General features: G+C 32.7%; 1 protein-coding gene across 1 annotated transcript in view; it reads right to left on the bottom strand.

Annotated features, from left to right (window-relative positions):
- The window catches only part of LOC106719757, a 96,267-nt gene that overhangs the window by 3,645 nt on the left and 70,140 nt on the right, over nucleotides 1-22,482 (bottom strand). Inside the window, exons 3-10 of the mRNA XM_045686097.1 lie at nucleotides 11,927-11,986; nucleotides 11,565-11,701; nucleotides 11,089-11,285; nucleotides 10,783-10,911; nucleotides 9,544-9,664; nucleotides 7,939-8,214; nucleotides 1,724-1,916; nucleotides 100-228 (exon numbers count right to left, since the gene is read on the bottom strand). Coding sequence (XP_045542053.1) covers nucleotides 100-228; nucleotides 1,724-1,916; nucleotides 7,939-8,214; nucleotides 9,544-9,664; nucleotides 10,783-10,911; nucleotides 11,089-11,285; nucleotides 11,565-11,701; nucleotides 11,927-11,986 — 1,242 coding nt within the window. The remainder of the gene's footprint in view (nucleotides 1-99; nucleotides 229-1,723; nucleotides 1,917-7,938; nucleotides 8,215-9,543; nucleotides 9,665-10,782; nucleotides 10,912-11,088; nucleotides 11,286-11,564; nucleotides 11,702-11,926; nucleotides 11,987-22,482) is intronic.

The raw sequence follows: 22,482 nt of genomic DNA, 5'->3' as shown, positions 1-22,482 counted from the left end.
TAATGAGTCGACAATTCCGAATAAATTGAGTTTTTTAAATGGATTAAAAATATTTATTGAAACAAATGAAATATGATCATAGCAGAGCATTTTTGTTACCGTAATCATCATGTTCATCATCACTGCTGACAGGATGTGAATCCTGACCATATCGTTGCCGAATGCGCTCAGTTCTCGGAGCGCTTGCTCTGGCGAATGCAGCCAAACCATCATCGCCATCGTTGGCGCCTGTCGTAATATAAAGCATATATTAAGAATAGCCTTCTAGCCTATTGGTGTTTTTTTGAGGGTAATTTGTCATTTTGTCATGCTTAAGTTAGTTTGAGAGACAAGGAGTTTTTGCCATTCGATTGTCTTTTGTGACTTCAGATTCTTGGTACATACACTTATAACGCTGAAAACAGTTTTAATTTGTAAAAACTGGTACACCTCTATTTTAAAAAAAAATCTTTACAAAAAGTCACAACACAGAATTACGGTTGCCGTTGTGTTACATGGCTTTGTCCTACTTTTTAAAAAGTATTCTTGCGTTGTTCTGAAAAGTTCTTTTAATTAAATAACATTTTCATTTACATTTACGACCTCGAATAATTCAAGGAACAAAAAAGTTGAAAAATAATTTCATTGTTTTCATGTTATTTTACTTTATACTAACTGTCGCCCGCAACTCCGTCCGCGCAGAATTAAGAAAATAACTTAATTAGTAGCCCATGTGTTCTTCCAGACTGTGTTCTACATCTATACCAAATTTCGTCGAGATCCATGAATCCATTCTGAAGATGTAACGAACATCCATCAATATATCCATCCAACTAAACATTCGCATTTATAATATTAGTAAGATTTGAAATCTTTTTTTACTTTTCTGTTCTTTAACCGATTTTTTTTTTACCAAAATGCTATCTAACCTATGCAACGAAAGAACATCGCGCAGAAGACGAAAATAACGGCACTTCTTTAGCCGTCAATTTTTTGTTAAGGTTACACGATTAATAGAGTGTAATTATTATAAGATTATTATCGAGGTAGACAAATATTTTATTTTGATAGTAAAACTGTTACATTCGACAAGCATTCAATAAATGAAAAAAAAACAGGCTACAGACGCGGAATTAATGTCTTGTAAATTGCTACATGGCTCTAATAGGTGGTCTCTTCTCTTCCAATTACAATCCATGCTCTTTACCATACCTAGTAGATATTTGATTTATTGTTATGGTTGTACATTAAGAAGCTGACTTCTCAATGTAAAACCATATAACAATAAATAAAGCTGACTTTATTTGTCTATCTTCATTATCAGTAAATTGTCCAGACTCACTTGAAGAGAAAGCAGCCAAGGACTTTGTGTTATGTTTAATCGATAGAAATGAGAAAATATCTGCTGCGACACGACAAATGGAAGATTCTTATTTACTTCATGGTCTTACCGATTTGATCTAAGTATATTTTAACTATAAAAAAGATAACAAAATTGATTCTTGTTATTTAAAACGTTCACAACATGGAAAGATGAAGTATGTTTACTTGTTAACTTTTGTTTGATGGAATGAAAGTTTTAAACATTACGAAATAGATAAACGTTGAAATAATTTAAAATTGTTGGCTCTTCATTTCTGCTCACAAACTGTTTGTCATTGTTAAACTGTTCTCGAAATTATTTCACGTAATGTATGTATGTACATGTATAGGGCTACTATCTCAAGGGTAAGGTTACTCTTACCAGGAGTTCCTGCAACTACATCCGGTGCTGGTGCATCATTATGATCTTTGTAATCGATGTTAGTTGGTACTGAGGCCGAGGTTCTGTCTCCTGGTGCCACGTAGTAGAAGCCCTCGTGGTGAGCAGCGCTTCCGACACACGCTGTAAGCGGCGCTAGTGTAGACAGGAACTGTCGTCGAGGCTCCGGCCTTGGCTGTACATATACTACTGATTATCCTCCTTGTTCAATAAAATGTGTAGTTTTTTTTATATTTTTAATTTATAGACCACCAACAAATAAGCGGCCATAGACATTTGCATTAAATTTTAACTTAATTGCATTGAAAAAAAAAATTTTATATCATAAGGTGGCGAGCAAATATTTTGAGTTTTTGTAATAAAATAATTCAAATTGACATTCCTTAATAAAATAAATAGCACCGAGCGTAAGGTATTACATGGAGTAACATTACTATTTAGTTTAGTACATGGAGTTCGATTAAATTGGAAGTTAGCTTTCCGTTGGATTTACTACCAAAAGCTACATTTGTCGTAAAACCGTTCATCTGTCACAATTCATCAACGTACACGTAACTAGAATTTTTCGAGGGTTTGTTTATATTTGGAGGAACGAAATACTTCATGGAGCGCTAGACGTGTCCCCGCATCCATTCATTTGCATTCTACATCTACATCGTGAGCTAGAATTTTTATAATATTTTAGTCTCCAGGATAATAAAAGTGTGTTATGTTTAAATTTCTAGGAATTAAAGATAATAAATATTACGAGATTAGATGTAACATAAACATCACTTCGGTTACCTTTATATCGCTCTACAATCCACGTTTGGAACGATTTATTTGTGTTTTTTTAGAAATGCGTTAGCTATCGAGAAATTGAGAAGCAGAAGGTTAGCGTGGTTTGGACATGTTATGCGGAGGGATGATAATCATATGAACAAAAAAGTAATGAGATTGAATTTGGATGACCATAAAGGAAGAGGAAGACCAAAGAAAGTATGTATGGAATTGTGTGAAAGAGGATATGCGTAAGAAGGGGGTAAATTCAGATATGACGGGTGATAGAGATATATGGAGGAGTAGTACATATTGTGCCGACCCTCAATAGGGATAAGGGCAGGTTGATGATGATGATGATGATAATTATTTTTAGAAATGCGTAAGTTTTTTTTAATGAACTAACCAACGCTTGAATTTAATCCCAACCGATATTAAATGTATGCGCTAGTAATAATGCAATAGCTTAGTAATCAAGTTAAAATCGAGTAAACAAACGGTAATAGTTCATAATAAATTAGTTGGCGCTATGTTATTTTATAACACAGACAGAAACAAGGGTGTTTACAATTCTTCCAAAAGTCGATATTTCAATATCAGTCAGTCCAACTCAAAATAGTAGCTGTTGTAAGTTACTGACAGATATGCATTGGATACTTTTATCGAGAAAGATCCACTCGATACGTTGCCAAAATAGAATTTCGATGTAACTCGTTTCCGGACATATTTTCCCGAGGTATTCCATTTGTTAGCACTCCAATTCGAATACACCTTTGAAATAAAAACCATACGGAACATTGAGCATAAACTTTGTTCAAATTTTTACTTTGATATCATGATATTTATACTGTTTCAATGGCGTAGTAACTTGTCTTGAATTTATTGTCATTCTTTATTAAGATAATCATTGTCGTATTCCAATGATTAACGAACAAAAATTGTTAACAACATATTTTGTAACCGTAGAATTCGATGGTCTATGTTTTGTCAAAGAAAATGAAACGGATGACAAAATACTTGTATACTATAAATATCACGGAAGTAGAATTCTACGGTAACAATACAAACGATATTCAAAGAAGTATTGGAAATTCGATTTCGTTGTTTTGGTGAGCGTATTTCGAATTTCGTGCACAAATTAATTGGTCGATCACGAGCATCAGAATAGCTGGCGGGTATAGCCGTTGTAAATCATTCAACAAACACTGTTAGCGTTCGCTTTTTTTTATAATTCAATCCTCTGCGGCTTTCGTAAAATAGTGTTCTTTTTTTAAACGATGGTCAATAATATGCATCTATTTGAATAGGGATACCAATTAAAATGGAAATTATACACTTTCTGCAATTTTCTTTAGATAAATATTTCTTCTACAGTCACTGTTCAAGTATTTGCAACTTTAATGGTAACTTTCACTTATTCTATAGCCAAGATGCGACTGAAGGTAATTAAAAAAAACGCGGTAGTTTATGCCTTAATTTTAGAAAACTTGATTTTTGAAAAGACAGAATTGTTTTTCATCGTTTTTTAACTTTTTTTTTATTATCTTTCATTACATTTTAAGTGTAATTTATCACGATTTGCAACAGTTAAAATATTATCTAGCCTAACAATTTTCGATGCTATATATCTTACTAAATTGACAACTTTATGATAGTTCTGATAAAATAATGCCCTTAACGAGAAATAATGGTGTGGAATATTGACAAATGCTGTTGATTTAATGTTTAGGTAAATTGTACGTTCAACGGCAGATATAAGATTGTGATTTGAAGAGATAGCCCTCAAAAAACACCATTTACCATTTCTGAAAGTTAACACAACACTTGGTAATAGTGTAAATGGACATAAAAATAAAAGCAAAATTGATCTAGTTTTTTTTAGTTTTTCTTAGTAAAGATAGTCTACCCCCTTGGAGCCCCTTCCTGTCCCTTAGATTCATATGTAGAAAGTGGAATGATAGAATGAAAATAAGACAAGGAGAATTTATAGCTTGTAAAAGTTATCGCCAGTCATAAATACGTAAGATAAATTTGTGAGAGTCTAGTAATTAAGTCTCGGATCGAAATTACGCAACTGTTCTACGCCATTGTCATCGAGCTGTTTACTACTTAAGCTAGAGTTACCATAGATACAAATTTTCATTTCTACATTTTGTGCACAGTACAGACTACAAATTAAAAAGTGATACCTACCTAGCAATGCTTTGGTACTTCATTGTAGTTACTTTTGGGTTGATAAAATACACACGCAATATGGGTAATTTAATTATTTTTTTGTTTTATATCGCGTTGTATGGAAGTCACTTTTGTTTAATATTTATTTTTGTTAATTTAAGAAATCATTATATTTCTGATGAAGAAATATTATAATTATTTGTAACCAGTCAAACAAAAGACAGACAAGACGGCGATGAACCATCATTGTATGAATTAATGATGGAAAACTTCATCCTATACTCGTATAAGTTCAGTAAGCTTAGTAAGTTTGATACGAACCGATATCGTCGTAGTGTTTTGTTAGGTTTATAAATAGCATTTATCCAGAAATGTGTCAGTTTATCATCAACGACATCATAATCAGCCCTTGTCTACCCACAGCCTTCAGCAATGCCTTCCACACTTGTGCGGTTTTACACTTTACGCAATGTTTCGGTTGGATGCACCAAAATTCTAGATGTTCTTTATAGACCAACAACTTTAGTATACAGATATATGTAAGTACAAACTTCTTTATCTTAATTTTATTTGATCAACTATATTTATCAAAAATCAAAAGCTGTACACTGTTTATCTGGTTTATTATTATTTATTTTTTATTAGTCATTGTTATGTGTTATTTACTGTTATTATAAAATATGTTATCGTGTAAACTATTGTGTAAAGTGTGTATAATGTCAAATTTGTTGTATACTGTAAAAAAAAAGTTAATTGAATATTACTATATAAGCTTCGGCATGTTGGATCGGCTTAATAGTAGCTTAAAATATAAGCTTATCTGTTTTTACTTGATATAATAGGTGTACCATTTAAAAAAGTTAATTTACGCGGCTTAAATCTTGCCGGAGTTGACAAAATACCGAAATGAGGCAGACTTGTTAATCCCTTTACTTAGTTCGAGTTCTGTGTTAAGTCCCCCTTTATGTTTACTCTCAAAACCGAATATATTTAATATCTCGATATACATTTCTATTCTTTTGAACTTACTATTTTAAATCTTCGAACTTATAATTGCTTTCCTTCACACAACCAACTTTAATCGTTTAGTCTCAAAAACAAATATGACAATATGTTTTCGTTCAATTGTTTCGGTAAATGACAACCAATAAATTCTATTATAGGTTTTATATGAAGGTAACTTAAACATTTATTTAACATTTTAATTAATATATTTAATATTTAGGATAAATTAATTGAGATATTTATCAGTAACTAAACATAGTCGTTTATAAACAATGTTTTTCAGACACGAAGAAATAAGCTTCTGCAAATAATTTCTATTTATTCCAATAGTTAGAAAATTAAAAACTTTTGTAACAAAGAAATGTTTTTAAACTATAGAAGAATACTTTAAAACTTCAAAAAACACAATAAATAGGTAACGTATATAAATTTAATAGTATAGTAATTCCTAGTAATAAGTAATTTGTTATTGTATTGTATGTTAAAAAATTATATGTAACGACGCCTGGAAAAGAACAAATAAATAATTAAATATATCACTAGTTTACGGGTTGCAATAAAGTGGCCAGTACTGAACGTAGTATCGCCGCACAAAATCCAATAGGAGTGGATTAAATCACAACTGTGTTTATTGCGTCCGGCAGGCTCGGATGCTAATGTCAATAATTGTTGAGCTGCGATGCTGAAACTCTTAGTACCGAGTTCAACATTGAACTGGTTCTTCATCAATAATTTTATCCGGAAATCACGTACCAGTAATCTATTTTAAACGATGTTCATTTTATAAAACCTAATAATATTGCTCTGATGTAAAATGGGAACTGACGTCTTGGGTAAATAAAATGTAACCTCAAATAGTTAAGTTATACTTGTAGCTAAAAGGTTCAAAATACCTGTACAATAAAATTAATTTACTCTAAGTTTTAACCATAATCTACATCATAAATCATTACTCAAAAACGTTTTTTGTTAAAATTATATTAAGAAATTTAAGATATATTAAGGTAAGAACAAGAAAACGGAATACTAAAAACTACTCTATATTTTCGAAGAAGACAATTTGAAAGTTTTAAGTGCAACTGGAAGGAGATGTTACAGTCTTCAAGCGATCCAACGGCGGCGTTATAAAGATTTTTTTCGGCAGACTAACCGTAACATTACACTTTACGTCTGTTCTAAATTCAAGCAATTTATTCTATAACCACATTTTTATTGGTACTGCTTTAGTATTATTTTAATTTTGTGGCACTTGGTTTAGAAATTTATAATCATATTGTTGCTAGGACGTTTTAGGTTTGGGTTATTAGGAAAAAAATAAACACTGTTGTCAACAAACAAAGTGTCTGTTTTGATCAATATGCTATTGAGAGTCGACGACAACTGTGAAAGGAATAATTTGAATTTCAAATTCGTAATTAAGTCCTTTGAACCAGACAACAAAGGATTGGAAAAAAGAAGTCATTACCAAACATCGAAGATAAACAATTATTTACACTTAAATAACAACTTGTTGGTTCTGTTCAATACGACACTCTTTTTCGTCTACGAGATATTTTTATCGTCTATGCGACATAATATGACCAATACTGAACAGGTTATAGTCGTGGCCTAAATGGCTGGAACGTTAGATAGATTGCAGCGAGGAATTTTCGTTATTATTGAATTCTTCCCCGGTTGCGACTTACGCTCAGTTATTCTGTCGATTTACTTGACAACGTTCATAAGTTTGAAGTGCAACAATTTTTATATTGGTTTATTTTTCTTTTCTAGCTTTCTAAAGTGGTATCTACTTGCTTCTTAGAAAATACTTGACAAAAATATGATCGTACTGTCTCGTCAACTGCAGGTCCTGGGTTCGAGTCCCGCCATGTACCAATGTATTTCGATTTAAATATGTTCATTTATCCGATTTTCATACGGTGAAGAAAAACATCGTGATGCAACCTGCACATATCTGAGAAAAATTCAAAGATATGTGTAAAGTCTACCAACCCGCACTAGGCCAGCGTGGTTGACTATGGCCTAGTCACCTCTAGCACAGGATAGACTCCTCATTGAGGTCGTATAGTGAACTGATTATGATGGTGCAAATATCGCCGGGAAATACACCAAGGAAAGAAAAATTATTGTCCTTTACAGTATTATCATAGCTCAAATTTTTTATCAATATACGATGTAGTTCCTATAACATTATGTATTCCGATGTCTATTACTTTTTTCTTGATGAATTTAAAAACATTACTTGCGAAATTTCTTACCTTCGGTTGTTCTTGATGAACGTCACCCAGATCCGGTGGGTGCTGTCGTACGAGCACTGGCGCTGACAAGGTAGAAGACGACGAGCTGGATGAAGCGCTCCCGAATGCCTTCTCGCTGTTCTTATCCATGGTGAATGATTTGTCGCTCGACTTGTCGCTGCTGCTGGACAATTTGTCAACACTGACGGCGGCCGGAGATGCGCGGTCTTCGGTCGACTCGTCCTCTACGTCACAAGTGAGAAGACGTATACGTTCGGCCAGCGACGTCGTTTCTTGCTGTTAAGATAACTTCGTATGAGTTAAATGTTTTCGTTTAATATAGAAGCTACATTAATCTTCATCTTAAGTCAGTACAGATCGCGTGTACAAGAGCAGTATTGTTATATCTGATTCTCAAAGGGAATGCTCATATCAATAAGGTTGGATATATTGTACTGTTTTTAGTACAGTGTACATTCATCGTTGTAAAATCAGTAAAGAGGTTTTTAAAAAACATCATTGACTCAAATTAATATAAGGTAAAACTCAATTAAAATACCCACCGCGTGTTAAAATAAAACTTGAAACAATGAACGGTCTTGTTGAAATTAACAATATATTTTTAACCGTAATTAATCTGTCAATGTAAGCTTCATTTATTTTCCCAGATTGTACAAACTTAATTAATCAGTAAAACGCGCTTTTCAATTACTCCATTTTGCGTGCTTATTTTAATCGTGTCATATTTAATTAAAATAAAATATTTTAAGTGCTTATAATTTAAAACCCCTAAAAGACCGAAGAAATTTCATTTAACTAAGAGATTTTAATTAACTCTTTAGCTAATAACGTCTCGATGGTTATTATTTGATTTATTTCGCAATGAGTACAGTTTAATGTTAGTTATACTAGCCTACAATTTAATTGGTTCTTAAGTTAAATACGTTTTGATAACACGGTAGCAGCACACGTACGTAAGCGCTTTCCTCCACGCGTACTGCGCTTATAGCTAAATACAGTTTGTCCTCAATCAATCGTTTTTTAAGTCTCATCAGAGAAACTTTGGCAGCAACGTCAATGAATCTAGAAAAGTGAAGATGAAATTATTTATCGATACTTAATTGAAAACGTGATAAACGTTATTTAATCATTGCGTCTGTAATGGAATATACGTCAGTTCGACAGTTAAGAGCATTGTTAGGTGATTTCCGTGATGCGATATTCGCACTCGCGTAATCTGCGCTTTCAATTAAATTGAGACGGATAAATGCCAAAGCCGTGCTCGCTGGCGCAGTTGCAATGAAATTACTAATTACAGTGCTAACTAATTTAACATACCTCCGCTTAAATGACGAGGAAGAGATTGTTATGAAATTTGCATCCCATTATTTCTCCCCGCAAGTTTTACATTAAAGGAATTATATGATTTCCATTTTTTTTTACTCTTCTATCCTATTTTTATTCGCTACTAACGTGGAAAAAAGTAACGCAAATATATTTACCACAAGGAATTGCATTTTGAAAATATTTGATTGTTTAAATACTCCCACGGCTATAACTGTTCGTTAACATGACAATGACATAAAAATATAACATTATATTTGCTCCGGGTGTTCACTTACTTACCTTTGCTTGTTGTTTCTTCCTTGCCTCGCTGCGCAGTAATGAGCAACGGAGAGCGTTTCTTTCTGCAACGCGTCGTACAGCCACATCTTCTGCTTTTGGTCGCACACCAGCGTCCCAAGCCCTGATTTGCATAATGAAAATAATTTACTTCTACATTTACAAGGTCCCAAGGCACTGTATAGACAGTTGCATCATTATGTATACATTAACAACTTCAGATAATTGTATACACCTTAAGTTTTAAAAAATATATATATTTTGCACGAATACGTCAATAAATTTTTTTTGCATTTAAAATACTTTTAAAAGTGTTCATGGTAACCATTAGGCTCTTCGTAAACGTAAATGGTCGAAACTAATTGTATGGTTGAATCGCGAGAATCGTGTTATGTGTGCTCCATACACACAACGTTGAATCGCTTTATAAACTTCAGTCATTAAGCGATTCGAAAATTTCCATTACCTAATGTACGATGGACTTTACAGTATTCTACATAAAAAATGTTGATCTTTTATGAATGCAAATGATAAATTTAAATAAGAATTTTTTATTTATTGCGTTTTGTTACTAAAAAAATGTATAATCGATTATTTAATTATTCGTAGTTAAAGCTGAAATAATCGGTGTTGATAAATTAAGTGAAGAAGTAATTTCAGTACACCAAGTACACTTGATAACTAGGATCGCTTTTCATTAATCACAGCAAGCGTCCATTTCCCCGAGAAATTCTCATATTTCAAACTTAAAACCTTTGCTTTACCTTTAAATTTATATTTACTAATTAAAAACATCGCAATGGTTGATGGAATTCAACTTTGTTATTTACACCTCGACTATTTTGTGGAAAAAATGAACGTTTAAAATACTTCAATGCTTTTTAATGAAATTGAAAGGCAATTAACAATTGATATCCAAATTATGGGATCCAATTTAATACTAGAGTACAGGTTGTTAAATCAAGATACTAACTAGATTAAAACGATAAGTCCTACGAGAGCTACAAAATCAAGAGTGGAGCAAGGTAGCACAGGACCGATGGGTGTGAATCTCAGTATTCTGAATGATGAAAAAAAAAATTAGGCATTCTAGACCTGCCTCAGTAAAATTACAATTCGTTTGAAAGAAAATGATAGTCTTGTGGAAAGTGACGTATTGATGCCATTCTTGAAATCTACCGTATTCTACATTTTTATACTAAAACAAAGTAGAGAAACAAAGGAGAGAATGTTTCTGATTACCTCAAGGTTTCAGAAGTGATGAGCTGTGGTTCAATGGCGGGCGGCGGCGGCCTATTACTGTTGAACAATTGCTGCACCGCTGAGTTTGTCTTCGGTGTTTGAATTGTAAGGATCAATGGTGTTTCCAATCTAAAACAAGAAAATGTTTAGTATGACATCTAAAACTGAGATAATTAAAACCTACTTGAGCAGAAAATGCTTTTTTTACATTGACAGGGGCTAATGAGCCAATTCACTTTTGCTCACCGGGTCATATCAGTTGGTCGGTCTATACTTAGATGAATTGTATAATTTGTTAAGAATTACCTATGCGTAGGATTCGCGGCCGTGTCTTTCTGAATGGGTGTTTCGTCATCTGAATCTTGTGCTGACTCTGGTTCGACCTGTGAAATCGGCTCTTCCTCATTAGACTCCTGAGGTCTTTCCACGAAACGCACAGATCTGGGTGTGACGGAGCCGTCTTCATCGCTGGCAGTTGTTGTTGTTGATCTCTGATCGTCGTTCTGTTAAAATAAATTTCTTTTTTATTTCTTAGTTGTAAATATTTTAATTTCATTTTTTAAAATGTTGTTATTAAATAAAACGGAAGTTAAGACAAAAAGATCCTAAAAACCGTTCTGGCACCTTAGCTTTACATATTCAATTTATATACTTATAATACACTGAGTAAGGTAAATATTCGCCATGAATTAAAATCTAATTCGCAGACCACAATAATCGCAAATTGGACTTCAGTAGAAATAGAAAGGCGAACTTTTGTTTTACTATTTTAAAATATTTACTTGTTCGTTGAAGTCCTTATCAGCGTCAAGGGATTTCCACAGCCGTCCCCCCTTGAGAATGCCTCCTCGACGGCGACGTAACGGTGAGCTTTCGGTTGACAGTTTACCCTCACTATCGGGGGCATCACTTTCTTCGCCTGATTTCAAATAAAATAAGTTTTATCATGTAAATTTCATTAACAAATTATCTGTCATTACTAATGTAACCTTTAGAGTAGATTTAGTGATTTTTTATGATAAAAAATCTAGCTATAATGTAGTGATTAATATATAGTAGTTTAGTACATTAGTAGACAGACAGTAGACTGGTAGCATTGTTCCTAACTCTATTGAATTTAATAATACAATAGAAAATACATTACTTGTAAGAGGTGCCGGTGGATCTGTTTGGGTTTCTTCAACGCATGTCTCAGGGGGGCATTCTGTAACAACGGGAAAATAACGTATTAATGACGACAGATAGCATAACCTTCATTGATATAAAATGTTCATTTATAAAGCAGTTAATATTGTCTTCTCACCTTAAATTATAAATCTATCTACCAATCTATCCAAGAGCAGTATAAAATTATTAAAATATTTATCGGTTTGAAACATAAACAACTCGCAAACAAATGTTTATCTAAAGTACAAAAGTTGTATTTGTAACGTTAGTTACTTTTATTTTTATAACTAATCGTTTTCTACAAACACTTTATTGCAGTTATTATTTTTAAATAAATTGACTTCCTAGAGCGCAAGACAAAGCCTTGTTTATTTTCTTTCGCAGGTTATTGTCGATTCTCCGTTGTACTTATACCATAAACCCTTATAAAACGTCTGGAATAAAATAAATGCTGCAACTCAGAACCAATTAAGAAATAAATGCTACGATTAAATTACTCCCTTCCATTTCTTTTTGATTTGAAAAATGAGTTATTTTCTTAAATAATAACATAGGTTTTGTCAATAATAACTGCTTACGGTTATATTTTGCTTGTGCCTTATAGTATATGCTGTGTGTAATCATTTTTGACTGCCGTGCTACTGTTTTCAAATTATACATGGTCTTTCGAAGCGGATTAGGAAACTGGCAGAATCAAGGTCTCTCATCAGCTTTGTTGTTTAGAAGAAAAATTAGCCAAATGTATTTGTGGCTTTACAACGGTATGTAGACTTCATTCAATTTAAACCGAAAGACTAGGCGGTAGCCAAAAAAATTGTGCGTGCTTTAACTAACGTCATAGAAGTTGGTTGTTAGGAGCACATAATATCATTGGGTGTTAAAACTGACGCTATAGGCGTTCCAACCACATAAGGCAGACTGCCGCGTCATATAATCATCGGCGAGGCAAGTAACAACGGCCAGCGCAGCAGAGAGCACGTTGGCGGTAAACAGGGCTGTTCTTCCCGCGCTCTGATGACATCATCCGCGCACTGATGACATCATACGCGTACTCGTGCCGTTTTGTGTAATACATAGTCAGTGAGTTTTGTGTAATTTTGTGATTTTGACTGTTATTTTATTTTGTGAATTTTTAAACGTTTTTTGCCTTGTCAAAATGTATTGATTTATGATTTTGGTTTTATTGTTGATTTTACATATATTTGTATTTAGGAGATTTTGTTTTTGTGTGATTTGATTTGATTTGTATTTTCATACCGAATTTCATTCATTCATTCATATACCGAAACAACAATGCGGAATTGCCGGAGCTAATCACAGGGTACAGCTATGGGATGGATCCCTAACGGTCCAAAGCAGGACGCTCCGAAATATTTGGACAACTACACCATTGTGTGATGTCAGTAAAAACGAACTCCACGAGCAATTTTCGAAGTTTTAATTAGGAGGATGTTTGGACAAAGTTTTGTTAGAGGTTATCAGAACACTGGACGTTCTCGGAGACCGTAGAAATTCGCTGGACTATAGTTAAAAATGTCGTTATCATATATTGCTATATTAGTATTTAAGGCTATTTGAGCAATTTTGATAATTTAAGTGTTTGAACAAAGAGTATAAAGAGATTCAATTGATAGGAAAGAGATTGATTACTTGACCTATTGGATAGAATAACTACTAGGTAACGACGATCGGGTAAGAGAGTCATATAACATTAGGTAATAACGGCAGATTGAGATTTGTAAACAACAGTAAGTCGCACAATATTTAAGAATGTTTAGCCAAATGTCGGGAAACCGTGGATATGAGGGAGGAAGCTCGCCTCTGTGGTTTTTGTGCAAACTTACTGTACAGTGTATTGCTTAAGATTACATTAAATGTATTGTGTCACTGAAATGTATATGCGTTATGAATATGAATAACCTATATTTGAGTTTTAATAAAAAGTAAAAATATATGTAGCATGTTAGATATTTAATAATTTAAGCCAAATGTTGATATGAGTGGCTGTTAGTTGAATAAAATAGAGTTCAAGGATATCCATTCTAATACTATTCTATTCGGTTCGCTACGACGTCAGTCAAAGAATGCCCCACAGCTTCAATCCATTCCTTCCGAAGACAACCATCAAGAGTTTTTAAAGGAAGTACAATAAATATTTTATTATCATATACCACCATTCCTCCTCTGGTAGGAAGCATTTAAATGGGCAATTTAAATTCTGGTAGGAAGCACTATCAGATACTCTACAAGCTTGGTCTAACAAATCTCTGAGGAGATTGCAATCAAACGCAAAAAACCAGGCCGGCGAATTCGAAATAGACTCGTCGTTGCGGTCTATTAGATTTTAAATTCATTAAAAGAAACCTCCATTTTTGGGTCAAGCGATTGCAAACTAAACCCATATTTACGATGTTTTCGATAACTGGAGAAAAATCGTGTTTCAAATCTTACTATTATTATAAATGAGAAAGTTTAGTGGGATGGATGAATGGATATTTGTTATTAGGTATGTCCAAAACGGCAAAATGGATCTACGAAATTTGGTACAGATCTAGAACACTATCTGGACGAACACATAGGCTACATATAATCCCGAAAATATGTACGGTCCCCGTGGGATACTTTTGATTCACGTTTTCACTAGATAAACTCGCAACGGTTCAACACATCTTATTGAAATTTGGCACAGATATTTATAGACCTTAGTGTAGAGCAGGGGTCGTCAAACTTTTTTGATCATCGACCCCTATATAATTTATCGAAACCCAAAAGTAGCATTTTTAAAGTAGTATTTTTTTATTTCTTAATGTACAACCCACTTATAAATTATGGTAAATTATCATACTTTTAAAATACACCATTGAAATAAAATAAAAATAGAAGTTTATTATTTTCTGGTAATATCAATTCTTTTTCAAATGACGAATATGTTAATCTACAATATTTTTTGAAAATGGTAGTTATATTAGGCAATTTTATAACAACGACGGACAGATTGTAAATCGGTGAAATCCAGTGAAGAACAAAGTTCGCTGCCACGTAAAAGAATAAATTTGCAATGTATGAGTTCGTCTACTCGTTAAAAGCAGACTCACAAGGACAGTTGGGAGTCGACTCCTTCCGTTTCTTTGTGACATGCTTTAATAAAGATCTCGTGAATATTTCTGTTCTTAGATTTGATAACAGTTTTAGATGATTTGAATCAAATTTTTGCAAAGAAATGCATGTCCTCCGGTATGCTGAAATAAACGTAGAAAACTAAAGTTAGACTTTAATATGGAATACTAGCTTTTACCCGCGACTCCGTCCGCGCGGAATAAAAAAAAAAAGAAAAAGAAAACGGGGTAAAAATTATCCTATGTCCTATTCCTGGTTCTAAGCTACCTGCTCACCAATTTTCAGTCAAATCGATTCAGCCGTTCTTGAGTTATAAATGGTGTAACTAACACAACTTTCTTTTATATATATAGATTATCTACCAGGATGCAATTTTGTAATAACAGAAAAGTATAGATACCCCTTCTATGGACGGCAGTCGCTTCGCCATTTCGGAGAATTCAGGTGGCCCCTTGCTCGTTTCCAATTTTTTTTTACAAAATCGGTCCTGTCGTTTTAGAGTTTATTCGTTACGTACAAAAATACAAATCTTTCTTCTTTATAATATTAGTCTAGATGTCATGGCCTCCTACATCATATAATAGACATGTGATTTAATTATTTTAGCATTATTTTTTGCTGTATAAAAAAAGATCTTTTATAGAGATAAAGTACATATCTTGTACGTTTTAAAGCATATTTTATTTCTCTACTTACTTTTTTAAGATACATGTATAAAATATAAACCCGAAACTTAGAGGTATAGACAGAGATTAACGTGGTGCGATCGTACCACGTCAATAATCTCTTTACCTTTCTGATACACTTGATAATACACTTTTCCCCTTCTGATTACGTTTACTCTTAATTTTTAGATTTAACTGTATTATTTGTAAGAGAAATGATACGAATGGACGTATAATTGGATTATCCGTACATCACATCGATCTAGAGTGTAATATTACTTTTCTACAGATGATGCCGTTTCAAGTATCTGTATTGGCTGAAAAGTCAATGAATACAATATCTAGGTCGTATAAAATATTTTCTATCTTTATTTTTCATGTCAATCAAAACATAAAACCGCTATTGATAGACTTTGGTATGGGCGAATTTCACCAAAGCCACGGAATCTATAAAAGTTCACTAGACCATAATGATCGACAAGCTTAGTTGCGTGAACTGCGATATACATTACTAATAGGAGATATTATAAAAACGATAACATATTCGTTCTACTTTTGTTATCTATATCTATCTATTTATACAATTAATAAAATTGGAGTGTTTATGTGTCGTGTTGGAAAAAAGGCATATTTCGTGAACATGATGTATTAATTTTTGTCTGTCTGTCCGTCCACAAATTTATGTTTGTTCCGTGTAATCTCTGAAACGGCTAGAACGAGATTTTAATTGGAGTAACATAGGCAAACATTTTTCTTTCTGCGCAGTCGAAGTCGCGGGCTACCGCTAGTTTAAAAACAGGGAGCGTTTATAAAATTGTATATTGAAATATAATATTAGCGGAGTAATTACATTGTCATCTGATTTGGTGGTATGAAAATGTATACTACGAGGATCTATGAGAATGCCAAAAGATATTATTATTTGGTTGTTTCTGAAGCGGACTAACATTCCTGGAAATTGTTTGAACGGTCCTTGAAGCGTTGAGCGATGTGTAGCAATTTATACGTGTGTAGCACACAGCCGAGAAAGCGATTGTAAACCGTAGCGAAGATAAGTTTGTTAATATGGACTTGGTTTGTTCCGGAGAACCGTTTAGTATACAGACTCACAGTGCAAAACCAAATCTAATATGGTGCAAGTTCGACGAAATTACATTTGTAACGCAAACATTACGCTTGCCTTTTGCTTTTGCGGATGTTCAATACAGGCGTTAGAGGCAAAGTGCTGTATCCAGCTTTCTATCGTTGATTTACTTTAATAATGAATATATTTTAAAACGTACATAACTTACTCTTGTATGTACTGCACCTAAAATTTATTTATGTGATGGTAAAATGTAAGATGAAGAAAGAAATTTGGTACTGTGCAAAAAAGGCTGCTGCTGAAATACTATTAAATTTGATTCTGTATTCTTTTTCCATTCATTTTCAAACGATTTATGCCTTATATTTAGTAATACATGTTTAAAAACACTACATTAGTCAATTTCAGTGCGTAAAAATAAATAAAGTGTAATAATGATATATTTTAAATAATTTTACGATAAATCATGTATGAAATAAAATGAAATTCACCTTTGTGAAATACTAAAATTTTCGATATTTAATTAAAATTGGAAATTAATTGGAAACGTTATATTATGACGTGATTTAATTATAGCTTGATACAAACCACTACTCGCGTGTGCAAAAGCCCAATTAATGTTTTTTTATTGTAGTATTTCAACTCTTTTATGTACTTTGATGTTACACAGTTAAAAACATAGTCTATTAATTTTGGGATTTCCTCTCTCGTTTTTCTATAAAAACGGTTTTTATACACGACACCTTCTTATGTAATATCTCTCGGCTTTGTAAAGCTGTTTGTTTGATACATGTAATTTAAGCAGAATCAAATTACAAAATATTTGAGCGAGAAAAGTTGGAAACGTAAAGCCGTTAGTGAAGGCAGTTAATTAAGTGCCAGTAGAAAATGAGAATATCACAAAATAAATTTAATTGTTCCCAAAAATAAGATTTGTTTCTCATTTTATTTGCATACAACTATTCATTATTCCGCACATTTTGGTGCACTAAAAGCTTCCAATGGCCTTTCATGTTTGCATTCCTGTAATATTCGAGAGTCGCCACATTTGACCGGAAACCGTTTCGATTCAGTCAACATTACAAAGGTAAAATTGGCTGCGATCCAGAAAAGGGGCGACACAGGCAGTTTTACACTTAAGAGTTTACTTAACAGTTTTGTCCGTGATTATTATATTTTGAATGCGTGCTTTAAAAGACTTTGATTTATTTGTATAAATTAAATCATTGATTATTTTGATACTTATATTTAATTCTGTATTTGACTTATTTGTGTATTTAGCTTACTTTACAAAATTTAAGCGTATAAAAAAGCAAACAATTAAAATATATAAAAAATAGTGCACCACCGGCTGCGAAATCTCAAGACTCAAACAACCAGTGGCCAGGGCTACAGAGAAAGGAACCTCCTGATTATATTTGTTTTTAAAATACTTTTTAATTCACATAATAACTAAAATAAACTCAAAGATATCAAATTATTAAATACAAATTAAACGAAATTACTTACTTAAGCATTGGGAAAGGCCTATGCCCAGCAGTGGGCAGATAATAGCTGTCGATGATGATGAAACAAACTTAAATGCGATTACCAAATATTAATGTTATCAATATCATGTATAATATAAAAATGGACTTCAATCCGTTTTGGCTTTAAAGACTAGTTACTCGTGTCACGACGAGATTTCTGCAATAATTGTTTCGTAATCAATCGAACTGTGCACCGGATATTACGACTTGCATCGACGAGAGTACTCAGTTCCATTTTCTGTTTACATTTTGGCCAAGTACTGAAATTTACGTGTATCTAAAACAGAAATGCTTGATATTCAATTGCTTATATTGTCTAATTTTCTTTTAGAAAAAACTAGCTGTCACCCACGACTCCGTCCGAGAGGCTTTAAAAAAACATAATAAGTAGCCTATGTGTTCTTCCAGACTATGTTCTGCATCTGTGTCATATTTCATCAAGATCCGTTCAGCCGTTCCAGGGATACCTTCAAACAGACATACATCAATCTAAACATTCGTATTTATAATATTAGTATGATTCAAAATATTTTAAATTCAATGATTTTTAAATTAATCTATTTTTTTGTTTAAACCTGTAAAACAACAACAAAGGATCTCTTTGGATCTTTAATTCTTTGAATTTTTAATCAAGGAATCTGTGACTTTTTGTTATATTCTTTAATATCAAAGTCTTTTTACCAGGTCAGGTGGCTTACTCTAGAAAAAAAACATAACACAAAAACAATCATTTTCAAACTTCGCCACAAGAACATAACAGTAGACTAAAAGGAGGACCACAAATATTTGTCATTTAACCAGCAAAGTTAAAACGAAAGTCAAGAACGAGCTCGGTTCAGGGCACACTAATTAAATCCCGGGAGCATTTTGTTTTAAACGCAAGAATTGTTTTATCTCGAACGTAATTTCGATATATACCTATATATTATGTGAGTATTTATTCCCCTTGAGCATACACAAGAACAACGAAACTAATTTAATTTTAAAGTTTTAAGTACTGACAAAACTCATATTTGTTTTTTCACATGATATTTTTTACTTTCAATATAAACTAGCTTTTACCCGCGACTCCGTCCGCGCGTAATAAAAAATAGAAAACGGGGTAAAAATTATCCTATGTCCGTTTCCTGGTTCTAAGCTACCTGCCCAACAATTTTCAGTCAAATCGATTCAGCCGTTCTTGAGTTATAAATAGTGTAACTAACACGACTTTCTTTTATATATATAAGATAGATATAAGATTAGTGTGTCACCAATAGCACCAAGATAGATTTGCGCAATTCGGACATTCATTTACATTTAATATGGCATTCGACCTACGATAGAGTCTCCATTAAAACTACCTTTAGTTGCGTTAAATGGAACTTATTGTATCATGCAAGTTAAGCAACAAATATCTTTATGTCGGCCAAATAGAATTTAAATCAAATTGAGTCAGTCGTTCAACAATTCTGTTTGTGGGATCGAGTATTAGGTCTTAATACCCCAAAGATCTGTGCTCCACGATACGTACGTTCAAAGTATAAATAAATGTATTATTTTACCCAAAAATACTTTTAATTCTTTGTTAAAACCATTTACGAGTTTTATATAAATATCTTATCAAGACTATATTTTTATATATTACTTTGCTATAAGTTCCCTAGTAATATCCTTCTTAATTTTCATTAATCTTTTTTTGTCCATTTAATAAGAAAAAATTTCAGTGACCAGTACGACGACTTTGTTAGTATGCAAACTTCTTATCCACCAAAGAGTGAATGCTTCAATCTTATCTGAACAGGATGTTTTGCGGACGTTTCTAAATTAAATATTATTTCTATATTTTATATATATTACCAAGGCTTATATTTAATTACCTATACCTAAATTGATACTGCATCATTCTTCATTCATGGTAACAAAAAATATTGGCTAATCAACCAGAGGCTGAACCCATCGCATGTTTTAGTTTAATGAATAAAATAAAATAGTTATTTGCGTCAAATAACTTTCTATTCATAGTGATTGGCTTTGATATTTTAGAGCACCTCCGGAGACAGGGTGGCTGTGTAGTATTTTGACTGTGAGATTTAACAATACCTAATCAAAAAAAAGATATTTCAAAGTCACAAAAATAATATTGAAGAAAACTGAATCGTTTTTAATGTATATTTCAATCTAGATTGACTTTAGTTCAAACATGATGCAATATTTACGCGCCTTGCATGAAGATTCAAAGAAATCATTTCAATCTATTTTCAACTTTAATTATTTTCGTCTGTGTATAAACACGAGTGCAATTTACTCTGATATCATATTTATTTTATGGAAACGTTATTTTGATTGCGCCCTAACCAAACATTACAATCAGAGCTCATCTTATGATAACTTTCATAAGGGTGCAGTTTCATTAATCGCGCATGCCATAACCGTTTTCATTGGTCGTTAGCTCCCGCACAGCGATAGTCCTTGACGCTCATTATACTCGTCACCTGAGTCCCCGTGCGACGCGAGTTTTCATCGATCGATTTTTCTTTTTAGTCGTTAACCCGTATGCGGGGAACTTGTATAACGACTCGGTCGGTGTTTCGACTAATGAAACTGCGCTCTAAAGATCAATTTGAATACTAATTGAAACAGTAGATATGAAGCTACTACGATTCCGGTAGCCATTATTTAAAACTGAGATGGTCATAGACCCTCATTAAAATTATAGTTTTTTTCCCGCCAAGTGTACTTTGGGATTTCTGATCTCACGTGTGAGAAATATTGTTAAAAATACACCACGGAGTAGATTTTTAAGATAACATAATAACTATCACAATTAAAATATAACAAGTACAGCCTGCAGCCGAAAGTTTCCTACCATTGAATCTTATTTGAACTAACAATTATATCCCTTCGTAGAGTTTTTTTTTTATAATTGTAGCATTTTAATTCTATCTTAATAATAAGGAAAACAGGCGAATGAAAATTAATTCTAAAAATAGTAAATAGTATTAAATAATTAATCAATATACCCGACTGTTGTCCATAACATTCCGGGAAAGAATGAAAATCGAATGACATGTCACTCTTCACTATCGGTTCAGTTATAAAGCCTGCAATTAGTTTTTGAAAAACATATTTCTTTAGTCCTCTAAGTATTCTAGCATTGTGTTAACGTATGTCTTTTAATTAATGACGTGATACTGTGGCAAAAGGAATATTAAAGCTGAGTGGTCAGTTGAGAGTGTTTCAAAGCAAACCGCATACATAGTCATTAGAAGAAAGTCGCTTAATTACCACCACGGCCACACATACTATACGTACAGACCGACGATGTGTACAATTTTTTTTTTTTTACTACACCACACATTACTTTTAATATATGAAGATTAATAAGTTAAGGGCCATTAATTTTTGGGAAAATTACAAATTTATGTCATGACGTTTTAATTAAGTCTGCTTTTCAAAAGTACGTAAATAAAAAATGAACCAATGAAGTTCAGAGTTCACAATGTCTTATTGATATAAATAGTTAATTTACCCTTATAATATTTTTAAATATAAATTTCAAAATTCACTAAACAAAAACATTTTTAATCTATTGAATGGAGCATGAAATTCTAACATTAAAGCGTTAACATCATGGCCCGCAACACACCGCAGCTTAAAGTTAGGTCAAGTATAAGTTACATACGAGTATAACATTTATTATTTAATCCTCAAAGCAAATAAAGTAGTGCTCACTTCAAAGTGTAACTTTTGGTACGTCTCTCACAGTATTAAACTCAATTGGGTATTACAGGGTTTTAGTTTTCATCGTCCATATTATACAAATATAACTGAGTACTGATCGATGAAAGAGACTTTGAAGTAGAAGGTATTACTCTTTATAAATGAATCAAAGAAGCTAATTAACAAGTGCTTTTAGCGTACGATAATTTCTTAATAGATTTACGTAGCAAATAAAATAAAACTGTCAATATAATTTCCAACTGAACCGAAACATGCCTAAAAATAACTCAGTTTTACAAACAAAGCGAACCAAAAACAAAGGATAAAACAGCAGTTTTTGGGAAAATAAATCCGACGAATCGATCTTAACCAGGCCCGCGTCCACTCAATTATTATCTGAGCTCACAACTGTTGAAAGCTAAGGTTTTAGACTTTA

Source organism: Papilio machaon, chromosome Z (genome assembly GCF_912999745.1).
Source record: "Papilio machaon chromosome Z, ilPapMach1.1, whole genome shotgun sequence".
Taxonomy (NCBI): domain Eukaryota; kingdom Metazoa; phylum Arthropoda; class Insecta; order Lepidoptera; family Papilionidae; genus Papilio; species Papilio machaon.
The sequence above is the reverse complement of the archived record's forward strand: the minus strand, read 5'-3'. Positions and strand labels throughout refer to the sequence as shown.